The sequence below is a fragment of the Bubalus kerabau genome, chromosome 6 (assembly GCF_029407905.1).
Source record: "Bubalus kerabau isolate K-KA32 ecotype Philippines breed swamp buffalo chromosome 6, PCC_UOA_SB_1v2, whole genome shotgun sequence".
Taxonomy (NCBI): domain Eukaryota; kingdom Metazoa; phylum Chordata; class Mammalia; order Artiodactyla; family Bovidae; genus Bubalus; species Bubalus kerabau.
Genome location: NC_073629.1, coordinates 1,352,773 through 1,370,002, shown reverse-complemented (window position 1 = coordinate 1,370,002; position 17,230 = coordinate 1,352,773). Strand labels below are relative to the sequence as shown.

General features: G+C 37.3%; 1 protein-coding gene across 10 annotated transcripts in view; it reads left to right on the top strand.

Annotated features, from left to right (window-relative positions):
- The window catches only part of DCAF6 (DDB1 and CUL4 associated factor 6), a 183,810-nt gene that overhangs the window by 20,690 nt on the left and 145,890 nt on the right, over positions 1–17,230 (top strand). For all 10 annotated transcript variants that reach the window (XM_055587162.1, XM_055587165.1, XM_055587158.1 and 7 more), the window contains exon 2: positions 8,440–8,501. In XM_055587162.1, the coding sequence (XP_055443137.1) occupies positions 8,440–8,501 (62 nt within the window). The remainder of the gene's footprint in view (positions 1–8,439; positions 8,502–17,230) is intronic.

Sequence of the window (17,230 nt, the reverse complement as noted above, 5' to 3'; positions counted from 1 at the left end):
TGCTCACTGATTTGTTCTTCTTCAGATATTCTGCTATAGATTCCTTCCAGAGTATTTTTAATTTCAGTAATTGTGTTGCCTCTGTATGTTTATTCTTTAATTCTTCTAGGCGTTTGTTAATTGATTCTTGCATATTCTCTATTTTTCAAGGGTTTTGATCATTTTTACTATCGTTATTTTGAATTCTTTTTCAGGTAGTTTGCCTATTTCCTCTTCGTTTATTTGGACTTTTGTGTTTCTAGTTTGTTCCTTCATTTGTGTAGTATTTCTCTACCTTTTCATTCTTTTTTTTTTTTTAAACTTACTGTGTTTGAGGTCTCCTTTTCCCAGGCTTCAAAGTTGAATTCTTTCTTCCTTTTGGTTTCTATCCTCCTAAGGTTGGTTCAGTGGTCTGTGTAAGCTTTGTATAGGGTGAGCTTTGTGCTGAATTTTTTTGTTTGTTTGTTTTTCCTGGTGGGCAAGGCTGAATGAGGTGATATTCCTGTCTGCTGATGATTGGGTATGTATTTTTATTTTGTTTGTTGTTTAGATGAGGCATCCTGCACAGAGTGCTACTGTTGGTTGGGTGATGCCGGGTCTTGTCTTCACGTGGTTTCCTTTGTGAGACTGCTCACTATTTGATACTCCCTAGTATTAGTTCTCTGGTAGTCTAGGGTCTTGGAGTCAGTACTCTCTCTCCAAAGGCTCAGGGCTTGATCTCTGGTCAGGAACGAAGATTCTACAAGTGGTTTGTTAGGGCATTAAGTGAGATTAAAACAAATACACAAAAACGAGATACCAAAGATGAACCTCAGACAAATTGTAGTTATAAAATCAGGCAAATAATAATTAAAATAATGGAACATACATGTATACATATACACCCATAAGCAAAGGGAAGACAGTCCAACTAAAACAAAGTACACAGTAGATTGAGCCTGTGAACAAAGGAAATAAAAAATTATATTTACCAGTTAAGAACAAGACTAACTAAAGCACGTACCGGAAAACAAAACTAAAGCAAGGTGCCACGTGTGGAACAAAGTAATGAAGACAAAACTAAAAAATATGTTGAGTGGAAAGAAAAGAAAGAATAGTTAAATAGAGGTAGATGAAGAAGATTTATATACATTAAAGATTAACTGCAAGGGGAAAAGAACAGTAGGAAAAGCAAACAAAGGAATAAATGTAGAAAAATTAATAGGCTTAAGAAATTAAAAATTAAAATTAAAGAGAAAAGAAAAAGGAAAACTCCACAGAACTGCAAAGGCCCAACATTTAGGTTTATTACAATAATAAAAAATGTGACTGAGGAAGAAAAAAAAAGCTCAAAAGCTTAATTAGATTTCATAGTGCCAATAAAACCGACAACTACACAGAGGGGGATAAGGACAAAGAACAAAAATCAAAAAGCATCTGTAGAACAAGTCAAACATAAGAACAAGAATGTTTCTCTTGAGTCACTGCTGTCAGAGTCCTTCCCCTCGCTGGGAGTGACAGTCCCCCTCACCTCCCTCGGATGCCCTCCAGCACTGTGCTGATCTCTGGACCTGCTGTGGGGGCAGCTCAGGTTCTAATCTCGTCCTTCTCCTGTGTGTTCTTGCCTCCAACATCCACAGCTATCAGAACTAGTGCATTTTCTTTTGTGGGAGATCTTCTTGTTCTTTTATACATTCCATAGACACAGAGTCTGCCTAGTTGATCGTGTGGATTGAATCTGCAGCTTGTACAGCTGGTGGGAAGGTTTTGGGTCTTCTTCCTTAGCCACACTGCTCTGGGTTTCAATTGTGGTTTTATTTCCACCTCTACATGTGGGTTGTCCACTGGAGTTTCCTCTTGAGGCTGCCCTGAAGGACCTAGGTTTGCCCCTGTGAGGGCCAGGTGTGGAGGTGGGGCAGCTGCTTGGGTCGCAGGGGTTCTGGCAGCAGCAGGTCCTCAGGGCGGTTGACGGCTAGGGTAGCAGGAAGTACAGTGCTCTAGAAGGGTATGGCAACCAGTGTTGGCCAATACGCTCCAGGACTCTTGCCTGGAGAACCCCCTTGACAGAGAAGCCTGGCAGGCCACAGTCTACCAGGTCGCAAAGAGTTGGAAACGACCGAAGTGAGCCTACACGTGTAGACACAAGATTTTTCTTGCCTGTGGCAGCTCTGCCCCAGTGAGAGTTGAGCATGAAGGTGGTGCAGCTGCTTGGTTTGCGGGGACCCTGGCAGCACAAAGTGGACTGCCCCAGCCACAGGAGTTATGGCCCTGTCAGAGTCTCTTTTGGAGCCTCTTGTAGCTGGCGAACAGAAGGCCTCTTTGGCCATTCTTTCTTCGTAGCTCCGTAAGTTCAGGCACTAAAAGGGTGTCTTGCCTGGGGTCCTTCTCTGTTGTTCAGGGCATCAGGCACATAAAGGGGCCCCCCTGGCTGGAGTCCTACTCTGTAGATTGGCGTGTCAGGCACTTAAAGCGGCACGGTGGGTGGGGTCCTACTCTGTAGTTCAGTGGTCAGGCGTTTGGTGGGCCAGCTTTTCTGTTGTTCAGCTGCCGATGCTGGCCTGTTGGGGGAGAGGCTGTGGTGCTGGTTCCACCCCTTACGCTTGACTCAGCAGTATTGCCTTGCTTCCATGGCTGCCCAGCTTTCCTGCACAGGTTCAGTTTATCAGTGTTTTTCTTCTGTGGCCTTTGCTTTTGATACAATTTTTAAAAACTCTTAACTTAGCCCCAGGTCCTAAAGATCACCTCCTGTGTCTTTTCTCTGAAGTTTTATAATCTTACATTTTTACATTTAATTTTAGGGTCCATTTTGTGTTGTCACATTATTGACTGGGGGATTTTTGCAGAAACTAACTCCTGTGGCTGGCAATTTGTTATATAAGTGAATATACTTTCAGGTAACAAAAGATACATTAATATGTTTCTTGTCAATGATGTGTGAATTTTTGTATGAGGTATGTGATTTAACTTGAAGTTCATTTTTGTGCTTATGAATGTCCACTTGCTCTAGCACTATTTAGAAAACTGTCTCTGTTGAATTGCTTTTGTACCTTTTGGGCATATTTGTGTGTGTCTAACCTGTGTTACCCTCTTTCATTGGTATGTGTATCTTTCTCTCTGTAAATATCATACTGTTTGCTTATTGTAGCTATATAGTAAGTTTTTACATCAGGTTGAATGATGTTTCCCCATTCAACTCTTCTTTTTCAAAATTGTTTTAGCTCTTCTAGGTCTTTTGCCCTTTTATATGAATTTTATAGTAAGGTTGTCTTTATCTACAAAATACCTTGTTGGAATTTTGATAGGAATTGCATTGGACTTACATATCAATTTGGAAAGAACTGACATCTTTGCTGTGTTGAGTCTTCTGATCCATAGACACAGTACATTGCTACATTTATTTAGTTCTTTGGTTTCCTTCATCAGCATTTTGTATTGGATTGGCCTACAAGTTTATTTGAACTTTTTGACCAACCAGTAGTTATCAGGATACAGATCCTCAGTATAATTTGTTATACTTATGTTTGAATGTTTAATTTTCTTTTAATTAATAGCATTTTAAAGTATATTGTGTTAAAGTTCAACTTCTGCCCATTCATTATTAGTATAAAACAGTATGTTTTTCTTTTTTGGTCTGTGTTGGTCGTATATCCTGTAATCTTGCTCAGTTTCGTTCAGTTACTCAGTCCTGTCAGACTCTTTGTGACCCCTTGGACTGCAGCACGCCAGGCTTCTCTGTCTATCACCAATACCCAGAGCTTGTTCAAACTCATGTCCATTGAGTCAGTGATGCTATCCAACCATCTCATTCTGTGTCATCCCCTTCTCCTCCTGCCTTCAATCTTTCCCAGCATCAGGGTCTTTTACAGTGACTTAGCTCTTTGCATCAGGTGGCCAAAGTATTGGAGTTTCAGCTTCAGCATGAGTCCTTCCAATGAATATTCAGGGTTGATTTCCTTTAGGATTGACTCCTTACTGTTTGATCTCCTTGCAGTCCAAGTGACTCTTGAGAGTCTTCTCCAACACCACAGTTCAAAAGCATCAATTCTTCAGTGCTCAGCTTTCTTTATAGTCCAACTCAGATCCATACCTGACTACTGGGAAAACCATAGCTTTGACTAGACGGACCTTTGTTGGCAAAGTAATGTCTCTGCTTTGTCTAGGTTGGTTATAGCTTTTCTTCCAAGGAGCAAGTGTTTTTTAATTTCATGGCTGCAGTCACCATCTGCAGTGATTCTGGAGCCCAAGAAAATAAAGTCTATCACAGTTTCCATTGTTTGCCCATCTATTTGCCATGAAGTGATGGGACCGGATGCCATGACCTTAGTTTTTTGAATGTTGAGTTTTAAGCCAGCTTTTTCACTCTGCTCTTGTACTTTAGTCAAGAGATTCTTTAGTTCTTTGCTTTCTACCATAATGGTAGTGTCATCTGCATGTCTGAAGTTATTGATATTACTCCCAGCAGTCTTGATTACAGCTTGTGCTTCATCCAGTCTGGCATTTTGCATGATGTACTCTGCATATATATCTTTTGAGGTTTTGAGGTATATGCCAGGAGATTTTTTACATGGAAAATTATATCATCTTTCAGTAGGGACTGTCTTATTTCTTACTTTCCAAACTATATATCTTTTTTTTTCTTTCTTACATTATCTCTATCTCTAAAACTTCCAGGAACGTGTTTAATAGTAGTGGTGAGAGTGAAACTTCCTTGTATTGTCCTGATCTTAAATGGGAAGCATTCAGTCTTTCACCACTAAATATAAGTTTTAAGTCTTTTACTGGTGCGTATTGTCAGATTGAGGAAGTTTCCTTCTGTTGCTAGTTTGCTGAAAATGTTAATCATAAATGAGTTCAATCAAAGAAGCAGAATTACTAGGAGAGTAATATTCCATTGTACCAAATCTTCTCTATCCATTCATCTGTTGATGGACATTTAGGCTGCTTCCATGTCTTGGCTATTGTAAACATTGGTGCAAGGAACATTGGGGTGCATGTATCATTTCAGATCATGTTTTTCTCAGGCTCTATGCCCAGAAATTGGATTGCAGGGCCATATGGTAGCTCTATTTTTAGTTTTTTAAGGAACCTCCATTCTTTTCTCCATAATGGCTGAACTAATTTATGTTCCTATCAATAGTGTAGGAGGGTTCCCTTCAAGAGAGAACTATTCTTAAGTGTCTATAGTAGATCAGACATATCTATGAGTTTTGCATATACTGATTAATTTGCTTATGACAATAAGCATATGAAGTTGATGGTATTATTCCCATCAAATATAAAATTTTTACAAATATAGTACTAAGGCCCTGAGTTGTTAAGTTTTGCCCCATATACATGTATAATGATCCAAGTTAGATATTTAAGCCTAACATTTCTTGTCCCAAGTAACTCATGGTCTAATAACAGGGATAGGTACATGAATAAATAAGTTATCAAACAGTTTAGTAAGTTACAAAACCATTAAATATGAGCAGTATGCCTGTATTGCAATGAAAGATGTTCACCTTTTTGAGAGGAAACACGTTAAAGAGCAGAATAAGTATTATGATCCTGTTATTTTATTCACTGATTCAGAAAACCTATGTTCAGTTTCTACTTTGTCTTAGGCACTGTTCTAGGCATTTAGGATACTTTGGTCAACAAAAGAGTGTTCCATTTTTTTAAATGGAGCTTACAATCTATCACATAGAATAGAATGTAAAAGAGACGGAATTAAAGGAGGCAGCTTGGGCTACAGAAACACTTGAATAGAAAGCCACAATGATAGGTACATTCATCCATAATAAATGTGTAATAGCTGGGAGACAGTTCTCCATGTCTCCTTTGTATTTCTGTACATCTTTTGAGCAGAGGCACTGGCTTCTTTGCTCTGGACCGTCTTTACAAGGATTTTTTTTTTTTAGGGAACAGCCTTGGGAGATAGAGCATTCAGTATCTGTGAAGCAGAAGGCAGATTTGTTTTTTGTCTAAAATAATAAAGATAATGTCTTTTGGGACACAAGTCAGGTAGATTTGCTTGATATGAGATTTGGGTTCCCTCAGTTGAGGGTACTCCAGCTGTGATTCAAACCCGTTGCATGTGCAGTATCCCCCCAGGCCCCTCTCTACATTGCCCTGTGGGAATTGGACAAGAGGAACCATTGATCCTGAAGCTCATTCTGCTGGAGTAGAATGGTTCTTTGCCTCTGACTGGAGTCTTGTGTCTTCTGCTAGCATCCCTAAGATGGTGGCAGGTAACTTGTTAGCTTACAGCTAGGCCAAAGTTCTTGATAATAGGTAATAATTTATTTTTGTTTTAATTTGAGAGGACTCAGTTTTTTAACTTAAAATTCTTATTTTACCCTAGCTTTCAGGTTCTGTTTCATGGTGTAGTGCATTTAATTATCAGAAGGGTTGAAGAGGTTTATACTAGGTTGTTCTTGAAGCCCTTTTTATGGAATGTGTGGATAGTAGTCATTCTGAGCTCCTAAGTCACATACAGAAATATCATTCAGGAGCTGTCTTGTCTCAGTGCATGTCTTAGGGCATGTTTTTGTGTATAGGTTCATATATAAGACTTTTTGCTCAGATTACTCACTTTGTCTTCTTCTGTTCTCTCATGTTGCACTACCATTTCCTCTAGTTGGAAATGGCTAGAGCCATGTTTTCAAACCCAGATGCTTAGAAATTTGGAAAAAAGTTTTTAATACTTTTTTCTTAGCATTTTAATGAATTTTAGTTACTGTCATGTTAATTTGAATACTTTATTTCTGAACTCTTAATTTGCAGCTCATTAAGATTACCACACATGTTGACAGCCAAAGGAAAGATTTCTAAAAATTTTATCTGTTTACCACAGTTAGCATTTTTTTAAAGACATTTTGTGGGACAGATTTGGATAAGGGAAAACAGTAATAACCGAGAAGCAGCGAGCCAGTGGAGACAGTTACAAATCCAGTAAAAGTTACAATTTTAATTTGCTGCCAATTTGAAGAGACAAATCAGTACATTTGTCTATTTATGTAGACTGTATTATAGACCTGGGTTCATATTAAGACCTGGGAAGATTCCCCTGGAGAAGGTAATGGCTACCCTTTCCAGTATTCTGGCCTGGAGAATTCCATAGTCTGTATAGTCCATTGGGTCATAAAGAGTCGAACACGACTGAGCGACTTTCACTTCACTATTATAGTACGTAATGGATCTGATAGAAAATTAAACTTGGTAAAAAATAGAATGAATCATATCAGATATCCAGTGTAAAGGAAATGTTTTAAAACTGGCTGAAATAGACAATAGGGCAACTAAATAAATGATAAAGTCAATGAGAAAAAGAAAAAAAACAAAACTGAAAATCAGATGTGGAAAGTTGATTATAAAGTATAACATAATTTGTGAAAATACTTTGCTGAATTTCTGCAGGTTGTTTTATTCTAATAAGAACCATACCCCCCCTTTTCCCACCTTCCCCACACACAGAATTTTTAACCACATGTTCAGTCATTATATAGCCATCTTAACCAGTTATAGGCAAGGACAAAGAAAACAGTTTGCCTTCAAGATCTTGCTCTTCACACTGAACACAAGAAAACTGTAGTAGAGAAATCTGTCCCTTGTGACAGTATACAGAGCGCACAGTCAGATTTAATTTTGAAATCTCATCAGCCTGATTTCTTAGCTAATTACCACTCTGTCATATATTCAGCTTCTTTTCATTACAGCTTCTGAATAAACATGAGGCTTTTTTGGTCCATTTTTGGTAAAGAATGATTCGTTCCTAAAGAAACATATTTCTGTTTTTCAAAGGAGTAATTTATTCTACTTTTGAAGTATTATAACTGTTCTGCTACTGATGGACAGTGAGGCTGATTTTATTTTTTTCCTGTCACATTTCATCATTGTGAAATGAAGTTTTAAGTATTTTAGCATTTCTGAAATTGAGATGTGTTTAAAAATAGGTGGCATCTTATAAAACACTGTTTGCCACCCACTGTAAAGTTTTGAAAACTCTATTACCCATCTCCAGTCTTCTTTAAGTCCTTTTCTAGCTGCTTTATTTTTCCTTATACCGTTTTGTGTATTGTCACATATTGTATACTGTCTTTTGTTAAGCTAACTCGAGTCAGGGATCTTTTTTATTTTACTATTGTATCCCTAGCTCCTATAACACCACCTGAAGTGCAGTAAGCAGGTAGTATATTTGGTGAATGAATGAATGAAGGGAACATTTGAATGTTTATTGTGGTTCCAGATAATGTGCTAAGCCCTTTCTATCCTTGAGTCACTTAATTCTTAACGGTAACCACATGAGGTAGGCAGGAACTCTAATGAGGAAACTAGGGCTGAGGAGGGGTTAGTTCGCCCAGTGTCACTCAGCCTGTAAATGGAGGAGTTAAAGTTAGAGCTTGAATCTACCTCAGGTCAGTTGCTAGGCTCTTAACAGTGTTACACTTCTCTAAGCATTAAATTGTTTGATTTATTTAGTTCTTTCTTTTTAAACAGGAAGAAGAGAATTTATCCAAAGATTAAAACTTGAAGCAACCTTGAATGTGCATGATGGCTGTGTAAGTAATAGTTAATTCTCAACTGTGGAGAGCTGTAATACTAAGTATTCAGATTTTTGAGGAAATGCCCCAGTGGTTCCAGAAGAGATTGGACTAACTGTAATTAAAATGGGAGAATTGTTTTACATTAAAACATATTTTTAATTTAGGAAAATATATGGGCGATTTTTTTTGAAGAATGATGATCAAAAGCTTTCATCTCTTTCACTGTTGGTGCTGCTTTTGTGTGGAGTCACTAGTGATCTTCATGTCTCCAAATCTATTAGTCACTTCTCAGAAACTTTTTAAGTATTTATTTATCTGGCTGTATTGGATCTTAGTTGCAGCACGTGAGCCTCGCTGCTCTATGGCATATGGGATCTTAGTTTCCCACCAGGGATTGAACCCACGTCTCCCTCATTGCAAGGCAGACCACCAACCACTGGACTTCTAGGAAAGTTCCAAACTTTCCAGAAGCTTTTAGACATTCATTGAATACATTTTCTTTTTTGAAATACTTTTCTCTTGGTTTTTGGTAACACCACACTCGCTTGGTTTTCATTCTCTCTCAATGACTTCCTGCATCTTCTCCATCTTCTCCCCTGACTTCTCTACCTTCAAATGTTAGATATACCAACACTGTATCTTGGCTTCTCCCACCCTCCCACTTTTCTAAGTGATTCCTTTCAGTCCCATGGCTAGAACACATAACTTCTAATTTTCTACTTCTTCACAGAGCTCAATTTATATATAAAATTCTGTACTAAACATTCCCAGTTGCATGTCTAATAGCACCCTGAAATTAATAAGATAAAAATAAAGTCTTTTAAAATTTTTGTTATGAAAACTTGAGTCCTGCTTCTTATATGCTCAGCATTTGGATTTAACAGATAAGATTTTAGCACATTTTCCAGTTCATGTTTTTTCCTTGCTGAATTGTTTTACAGCAAATCTCAGATATAGCATTTCACTTTTATATGTAACATAACAATAATGGGCATTTTTATTTTTTTTTTTTTAAGCAGCTTCAGACACCTGAAATTTATTAGCTAATGTTCTGTAGATTTGAATCCATGAAAATTGTGGCTACTCTGGTTCCATTGGTGCTATACAATTATCATAACAGGATCTCCATTTCATTGCTGGTTGTTGATGGGTCATTCATTCTCATGTGCTAGAGTAATGGACATTTCTCCTATGTAATCAAAATGGCGTTATATAATTTAATAACTGACTATATTTTTGATATAATCTAATACACAGTCCAAAATAAAAATTTTCCCATTGTTTAAAAATATATATTTTTTATAGTTTGTTCAAAAGAGGATCCAGGTGACATCCATGCTTTGATGGCTGTACCTCTTAAATCCCTGTTAATATAGAATAGTCTTCCCCTTTTTTGTCCCTGCCATTGACTTATTTTAGAAACTGAGTCAATTTTCCTAAACATTGTCCCTCATTCGGAATACTGGTTTATTTCCTTGTGATGTCATTTACCTTGTTTCTGTATCTTTTGTGTTGGGCTTCCCTGGTGGCACGGTGGTAAGGTAGTAAAGAAGACTCCTGCTGATGCAGGTGACGTGTGTCCATCCCTGATCTGGGAGGATCCTACATGCCACAGCAGCTAAGCCTGTGCACTGTGACTGCTAAGCTGTAATTTTTTTTTCCCTGTCTTTGATTGTGGAATAATGTATAAATACAGTTTAGAAATGTATTATTTATTTTAAAACTTAAAACCATTCTTGAGGGGAATGGATCAAAATGATATATGCTTATGGCAAACTGATGGGAGAAAAAGTGGAAATTGTGTCAGATTTCATTTTCTTGGTCTCCAAAATCACTGTGGACGGTGACTGCAGCCACGAAATTAAAAGATACTTGCTCCTTGGAAGAAGAGCTGTGACAGACCTAGACAGTGTAATATCAAGCAGAGATGTCACTTTGCTAACAAAGGTCCATCTAGTCAAATCGATGGTTTTTTCCAGTAGTTATGTATGGATGTGAGAGTTGGACCATAAAGAAGGCTGAGCACCAAAGAAATGATGATTTCAAACTGTGGGGCTGGAGAAGACTTGAGAGTCCTTTGGACTACAAGAAGATCAAGCCAGTCAATCCTAAAGAAAATCATTCCTAAATATTCATTGGAAGGACTGATGCTAAAGCTGAAGCTTCAATTCTTTGGCCATCTTATGCAAAGAACTGACTCATTTGGAAAAGATCCTGATGCTGGGAATGATTAAGGGCAGAGGAGAAGGGGCAAAAAAGGATGACATGATTGAATGGTGTCATTGACTCAATGAACATGAGTTTGAGCAAACTCAGGGACATAGCAAAGGACAGGAAAGCCTGGCATGCTACAGTTCATGAGGGTGCAAAGACCAGGACACAGTTTAGCAACTGAACAACAATGGTTCAAAATGGAATATAACAAAAAGTAATAGACATATCCTGCACACCCTTATTACTTTCTTACCCTCTTAAGCAACTTTTTAAATCGATTTTTATTTCAGATCTTTTGGTAATTTCTTTCATCTCTTTGCACTCTTATCTTTCTTGAATTGCCAACGTTGAGCATTGTCCATTAATTTCTTGCTATTATAGAAGAGAAATTAACTAATTTATAAGACATAGGGTTCCCCCAAATTTTGTTACTGTTCTCAGTCTCTCTAGTTGTCACTTTAATTGTAAATTACATACTTAAACATCTTTTTTTTTCTGTCATTTGTAGACAGTGTTTCTTGAATCCCCATTCTGTGAAATAGTTATTTAAGGCTTTCACCCTTCTTCCACCTTCCTGTCTCTATTATTCACATCTCTTTCAGCTATATATGATTCTATATTGTCGATGTTGATTACATTTACTTTGTATTCTGTAGCCATTGTTGTCTTCTGAAATTTATGTATTCTAAAAGTCAAAATTCAGTTAACAATGTTATACATATGTACATTTCTTTGTTTTCGTTAAAACTCTGCACAATAAGGAGAGAGTAGGAAGAAAATTATATAATGTATCATCTGTTTTATAGATGAACACACTTAAGTGCTCAAAACTCTCCAGTGGGTTTCTGGCTTACACATATTTGCTTTAGTCACACTAATCTTTTTGCTGTTTCTTTAAATATACCTCCTCTGCCTTAGGTATTTTATGTTTTTTACCTAGAACTCTCCTCCTCACATATCTTTAAGCTTACCTCCTCATTTCGTTTAGTTCTAAGTGTTACCTAACAGAGATGCTTTCCTTGACCACACTAATAGCTCTCCACTTCTCATCAATATCTTTCTCTTCTGTATTTTTACCCCATTGTAGTGACATTATAATTACACATTTTTTTTCATAGTCTACCCACCTGCCTCCCTCTGCTGCAGCACTCTAGACCCAAGATACATCTTCATGAATTTATTTTCTTCGTCTAGTGTCAAGATGAGTGCTTGGCACATATTTGGTACTTATGAAGTGTTTATTGAAGAGACAAATTATGTGTACATGGTGAATTTTATTTCCTTCTTTAAGAATCTGAGTTCAAATCTTTCTCCCTCCTCAAAGGAGAGTTTCCTGGTGTTGATTTCAAATGGATTCTCCCATACTGTATGACGACTGCCTTTAAGATTTTCTCAAGTTTTTGCAAGCTGTGGATTGTGTATCTTTCCAGTTTTGAATTCACTGTGAGATTTAACTGGGTATACTCAAATATTTTTCTAAGGACGAATAGAAAGTAAACTTTTTTTACAAGATTAAAGATAGCTTTTCTGCTTGCACATTGTTTTTTGTCTGCTTGCACAAAGAGTTTTGTGCTATTTTTATTTTGCATTAATTTTTAAATAGGTAATGCCTTCTCATGGTATAGTACATCCAGGCTGTTTATTGTCACCCTGCTTATTTAACTTATATGCAGAGTACATCATGAGAAATGCCAGGCTGGATGAAGCACAAGCTGGAATCAAGATTGCTGGGGGAAATACCAGTAACCTCAGATACACAGATTACAGCACCCTTATGGCAGAAAGTGAAGACGAACTAAAGAAGCTCTTGATGAAAGCGAAAGAGGAGAGTGAAAAAGTTGGCTTGAAACTCAACATTCAGAAAACTAAGGTCATGGCATCTAGTCCCAACACTTCATGCCAAATAGATGGCCAAACAATGGAAACAGTAACAGACTTTATTTTCTTGGGCTCCAAAATCACTGCAGATGGTGACTGCAGCCATGAAATTAAAAGACACTTGCTCCTTGGAAGAAAAGCTATGACTGACCTAGACAGCATAGTAAATTAAAAAGCAGAGACATAACATTGCCAACAAAGGTCCATCTAGTCAAAGCTTTGTTTTTTCCAGTAGTCATGGATGTGAGAGTCGGACTTATAAAGAAAGCTTAGTGCTGAAGAAATGGTGCTTTTGAACTGTGGTGTTGGAGAAGACTCTTGAGAGTCCCTTGGACTGCAAGGAGATCCAACCAGTCAATCTTAAAGGAAATCAATCCTGAATATTCATTGGAAGGACTGATGCTGAAGCTGAAGCTGAAGCACCAATACTTGGCCACCTGATGCGAAGAACTGACTCATTGGAAGAGACCCTGATGCTGGGAAAGATTGAAGGCTGGAAGAGAAGGAGATGACAGAGGATGAGATAGTTGGATGGCATCACTGACTTGATGGACATGAGTTTGAGCAAGCTCTGGGAGTTTGTGATGGACAGGGAAGCCTGGCATGCTGCAGTCCATGGGCTCGCAAAGAGTCGGCCACAACTGAGTGACTGAACTTCTCATGGTATAAAAATAAAGTATATATGGCTCCCACTTCTGTTTCTGTCTTCTCCATTTCTTTCTGCTCCCTGAAGCATATGATCACTTGTTTTAGTTTCATGGATATCCTTTTACTGTATTTTTTCCTGGCTTTATTGTGATATACTTTACATATATCATTATATAAATTTAATGTGTAAAATAGAATAATTTGATATGTATTTCAAAATGATTATTGCAATAAGCTTAGTCATCACATTTATCATGCCACATAATTGCCATTTTGTTGTTGTGATGGTTGTGAGAACATTTAATATTTACTGTCTCAGCATCTTTCAAGTATATAGCACAGTAATGTTAACTATAACCACCATGCTGTAGATTAGATTCCAGAACTTACTCATCTTATAACTGGAAGTTTTTATTTTTCTGAACATCTCATTTCCTCCATCTTCCAACCTCTGCTACCGGTCTTCTCTGTTTCTGTTAGAACATTTTTAGAGTCCACATATAAGTGATCTTAAAAAGTATTTGTCATTCTTTATCTTTCCTTCAGTGTTCATTTTTGTGTTGCAAATGTCAGGATTTCCTTCGTTTTTACGGCTAATATTCCATTGTGTGTGTGTGTGTGTTTATCATATTTTCTTTATGCATTAATCCATTGACCAACACCTGTATTGCTGTTTTTCTTTCTGATTTACTTCACTCTGTATAATAGGCTTCAGTTTCATCCACCTCATTAGAACTGATTCAAATGCATTCTCTTTAATAGCTGAGTAATATTCCATTGTGTATATGTACCACAGCTTTTTTATCCATTCGTCTGCCTAGATGGCTACAGTCATCAAGACAGTATGGTACTGGCACAAAGACAGAAATATAGATCAGTGGAACAAAATAGAAAGTTTAATTCTTTGGCCCATGGACATCTAGGTTGCTTCCATGTCCTGGCTATTGTAAATAGTGCTGGGATGAATATCAGGGTACACGTGTGTCTTTCAATTCTGGTTTCCTCGGTATGTATGCCCAGCAGTGGGATTGCTGGTTCATATGGCAGTTCTATTTCCAGTATTTTAAGGAATCTCCACACTGTTCTCCTTAGTGGCTGTACTAGTTTGCACTCCCACCAACAGTGTAAGAGGGTTGGTTCCATTTTCTCCACACCCTGTCCAGCATTTATTGTTTGTAGACTTTTTGATAGCAGCCATTCTGATCGGTGTAAGATGCTACTTCATTGTGATTTTGATTTGCATTTCCCTGATAATGAGTGATGTTGAACATCTTTTCATGTGTTTGTTAGCCATCTGTATGTCTTCTTTGGAGAAATGTCTGTTTAATTCTTTGGCCCATATTTTGATTGGGTCGTTTATTTTTCTGGACTTGAGCGACAGAAGCTGCTTGTGTATTTCTGAGATTAATTCTTTGTCAGTTGTTTCATTTGTTATTATTTTCTCCCATTCTGAAGGCTGTCTTTTCACCTTGCTTATAGTATCCTTTGTTGTACAAAAGCTTTTAATTTTAATTAGGTCCCCTTTTTATTTTTGCTTTTATTTCCATTACTCTGGGAGGTGGGTCATAGAGGATCCTCCTGTGATTTATGTCAGAGAGTGTTTTGCCTATGTTTTCCTCTAGGAGTTTTATAGTTTCTGGTCTTACGTTTAGATCTTTAATCCATTTTGAGTTTATTTTTGTGTATGGTGTTAGAAAGTGTTCTAATTTCATTCTTTTACAAGTGGTTGACCAGTTTTCTCAGCACCACTTGTTAAAGAGATCGTCATTTCTCCATTGTATATTCTTGCCTCCTTTGTCAAAGATAAGGTGTCCATAGGAACATGGATTTATCTCTGGGCTTTCTATTTTGTTCCATTGATATATATTTCTCTCTTTGTGCCAGTACCATACTGTCTTGATGACTGTAGCTTTGTAGTACAGTCTGAAGTCAGGCAGGTTGATTCCTCCAGGTCCATTCTTCTTTCTCAAGATTACTTTGGCTATTCGAGGTTTTTTGTATTTCTATACAAATTGTGAAATTATTTGTTCTAGTGCTGTGAAAAATACCATTGGTAGCTTGACAGGGATTGCATTGAATCTATAGATTGCTTGGGTAGTATACTCATTTTCATTATATTGATTCTTCTGATCCATGAACACGGTATATTTCTCCATCTGTTTGTGTCCTCTTTGATCTCTTTCACCAGTGTTTTATAGTTTTCTATATATAAGTCTTTTGTTTCTTTAGGTAGATTTATTCGTAAGTATTTTATTCGTTTCTTGCAGTGGTGAATGGAATTGTTTGCTTAATTTGTGTTTCTGTTTTCTCATTGTATTCTTAGTGTATAGGAATGCAAGGGATTTCTGTGTGTTGATTTTATATCCTACAACTTTACTATATTCATTGATTACCTCTAGTAATTTTCTGGTGAAGTCTTCAGGGTTTTCTATGTAGAGGATCATGTCATCTGCACACAGAGTTTTACTTTTTTTCCAATCTGGATTCCTTTTATTTCTTTTTCTTCTCTGATTACTGTGGTGAAAACTTCCAAAACTGTGTTGAATAGTAGTGGTGAGAGTGGGCACCCTTGTCTTGTTGCTGACGTTAGGGGAAATGCTCTCAGTTTTTCACCATTGAGGATAATGTTTGCTGTAAGATAGTACTTTGATTCCCTTCAGATGTGTGCCCAAGAGTGGGTTTGCTGGATTATATGACAGTTCCAGCTAAAAGGTTTCCAGGATCCTCCATGCTGTTTCCTGTGTTGACCGTGTCAGTTCTCCTTACCACAAATGCTGTACAAGGCCCTTTTCTCCGTGCCTTTATCAGTACTTCTTATCGCTTGTAGTTTTGGTTATAGCCGTTCTAAACAATGTGAGAAAATATTTCATTGTGCTTTATTTATTTATTTATTTTTGGTCTATTTTGCACATCTTGCCAGTTGAACTGATGCCACAGCATTGAAAGCACCAAGTCCTAACCATGGGACCACGAGGGACCTCCCTTATTGTGGTTTTTTTCTGTGCATTTTTCTGATGATTTGTGATGTTGAGCACCTTTTTGTGTCCTTTTTGGCTGTTTGTATATTTTCTTAGGAAAAATATTTATTCAGGGCCTTTTCCCATTTTTTAGTTGGATTACTTGTGGGGTTTTTTTTGCTACTGAGTTACATGAGCTCCTTATATATTTTGAATGTTAATCCCTTATCAAATAGAAGGTTTGCATATATTTTTTTCTTCTTCTGTAAGTTGCTTCTTAATGTTGTTGGTTGCTTCTGTTGCTATACAGAGCTTTTAAGTTTCATGTAATTATCAGTTGTTGATTTTTGCTTTTTTTTTTTTTGTTATGTCCAAAAATACCTTTGCCAAGATCAAGGTCAGGAGCTTTTCACATTTTTCCCCTCTAGGAATTTTATTGCCTTCAGATCTTATGTTTAAGTCCTTAATCCATTTCATAGTAATTTTCTTTGGCATGTGAGCATCCAGTTTTCCCAGCACCATTTGGTGAAGAGACTATTCATATGGTGAAAGACTATTATTTCCCCATTGGGTAGTCTTTGCTCCTTTGTTGTAAATTAATTTACCGTATATGCATGGGTTATTTTCTGGGCTCTGTTCTGTTTCATTGGTCTATGTGTCTGTTCTTAAGACAATACCATACTGTTTTGATTAAACAATATTGTAATACAGTCTGAGATCAAGACGTTTGATGCCTTCAGCCTTATTTTAATTTTTTAAGATTGCTTTGGCTATTTGGAGTCTTTGGTGATTCCATACACATTTTGGATTTCTTAGCATTCTATTTCTGTGAAAAAATGTCTTTGGCGTTTTGATAGGGATTGCCATGAATATGGCTGTTTGGTAGTATGTTGCTGCTGCTACTGCTAAGTCGCTTCAGTTGTGTCTGATTCTGTGCAACCACATAGATGGCAGCCTACTAGGCTCCCCCGTCCCTGGGATTCTCCAGGCAAGAGCACTGGAGTGGGTTGCCATTTCCTTCTCCAATGCATGAAAGTGAAAAGTGAA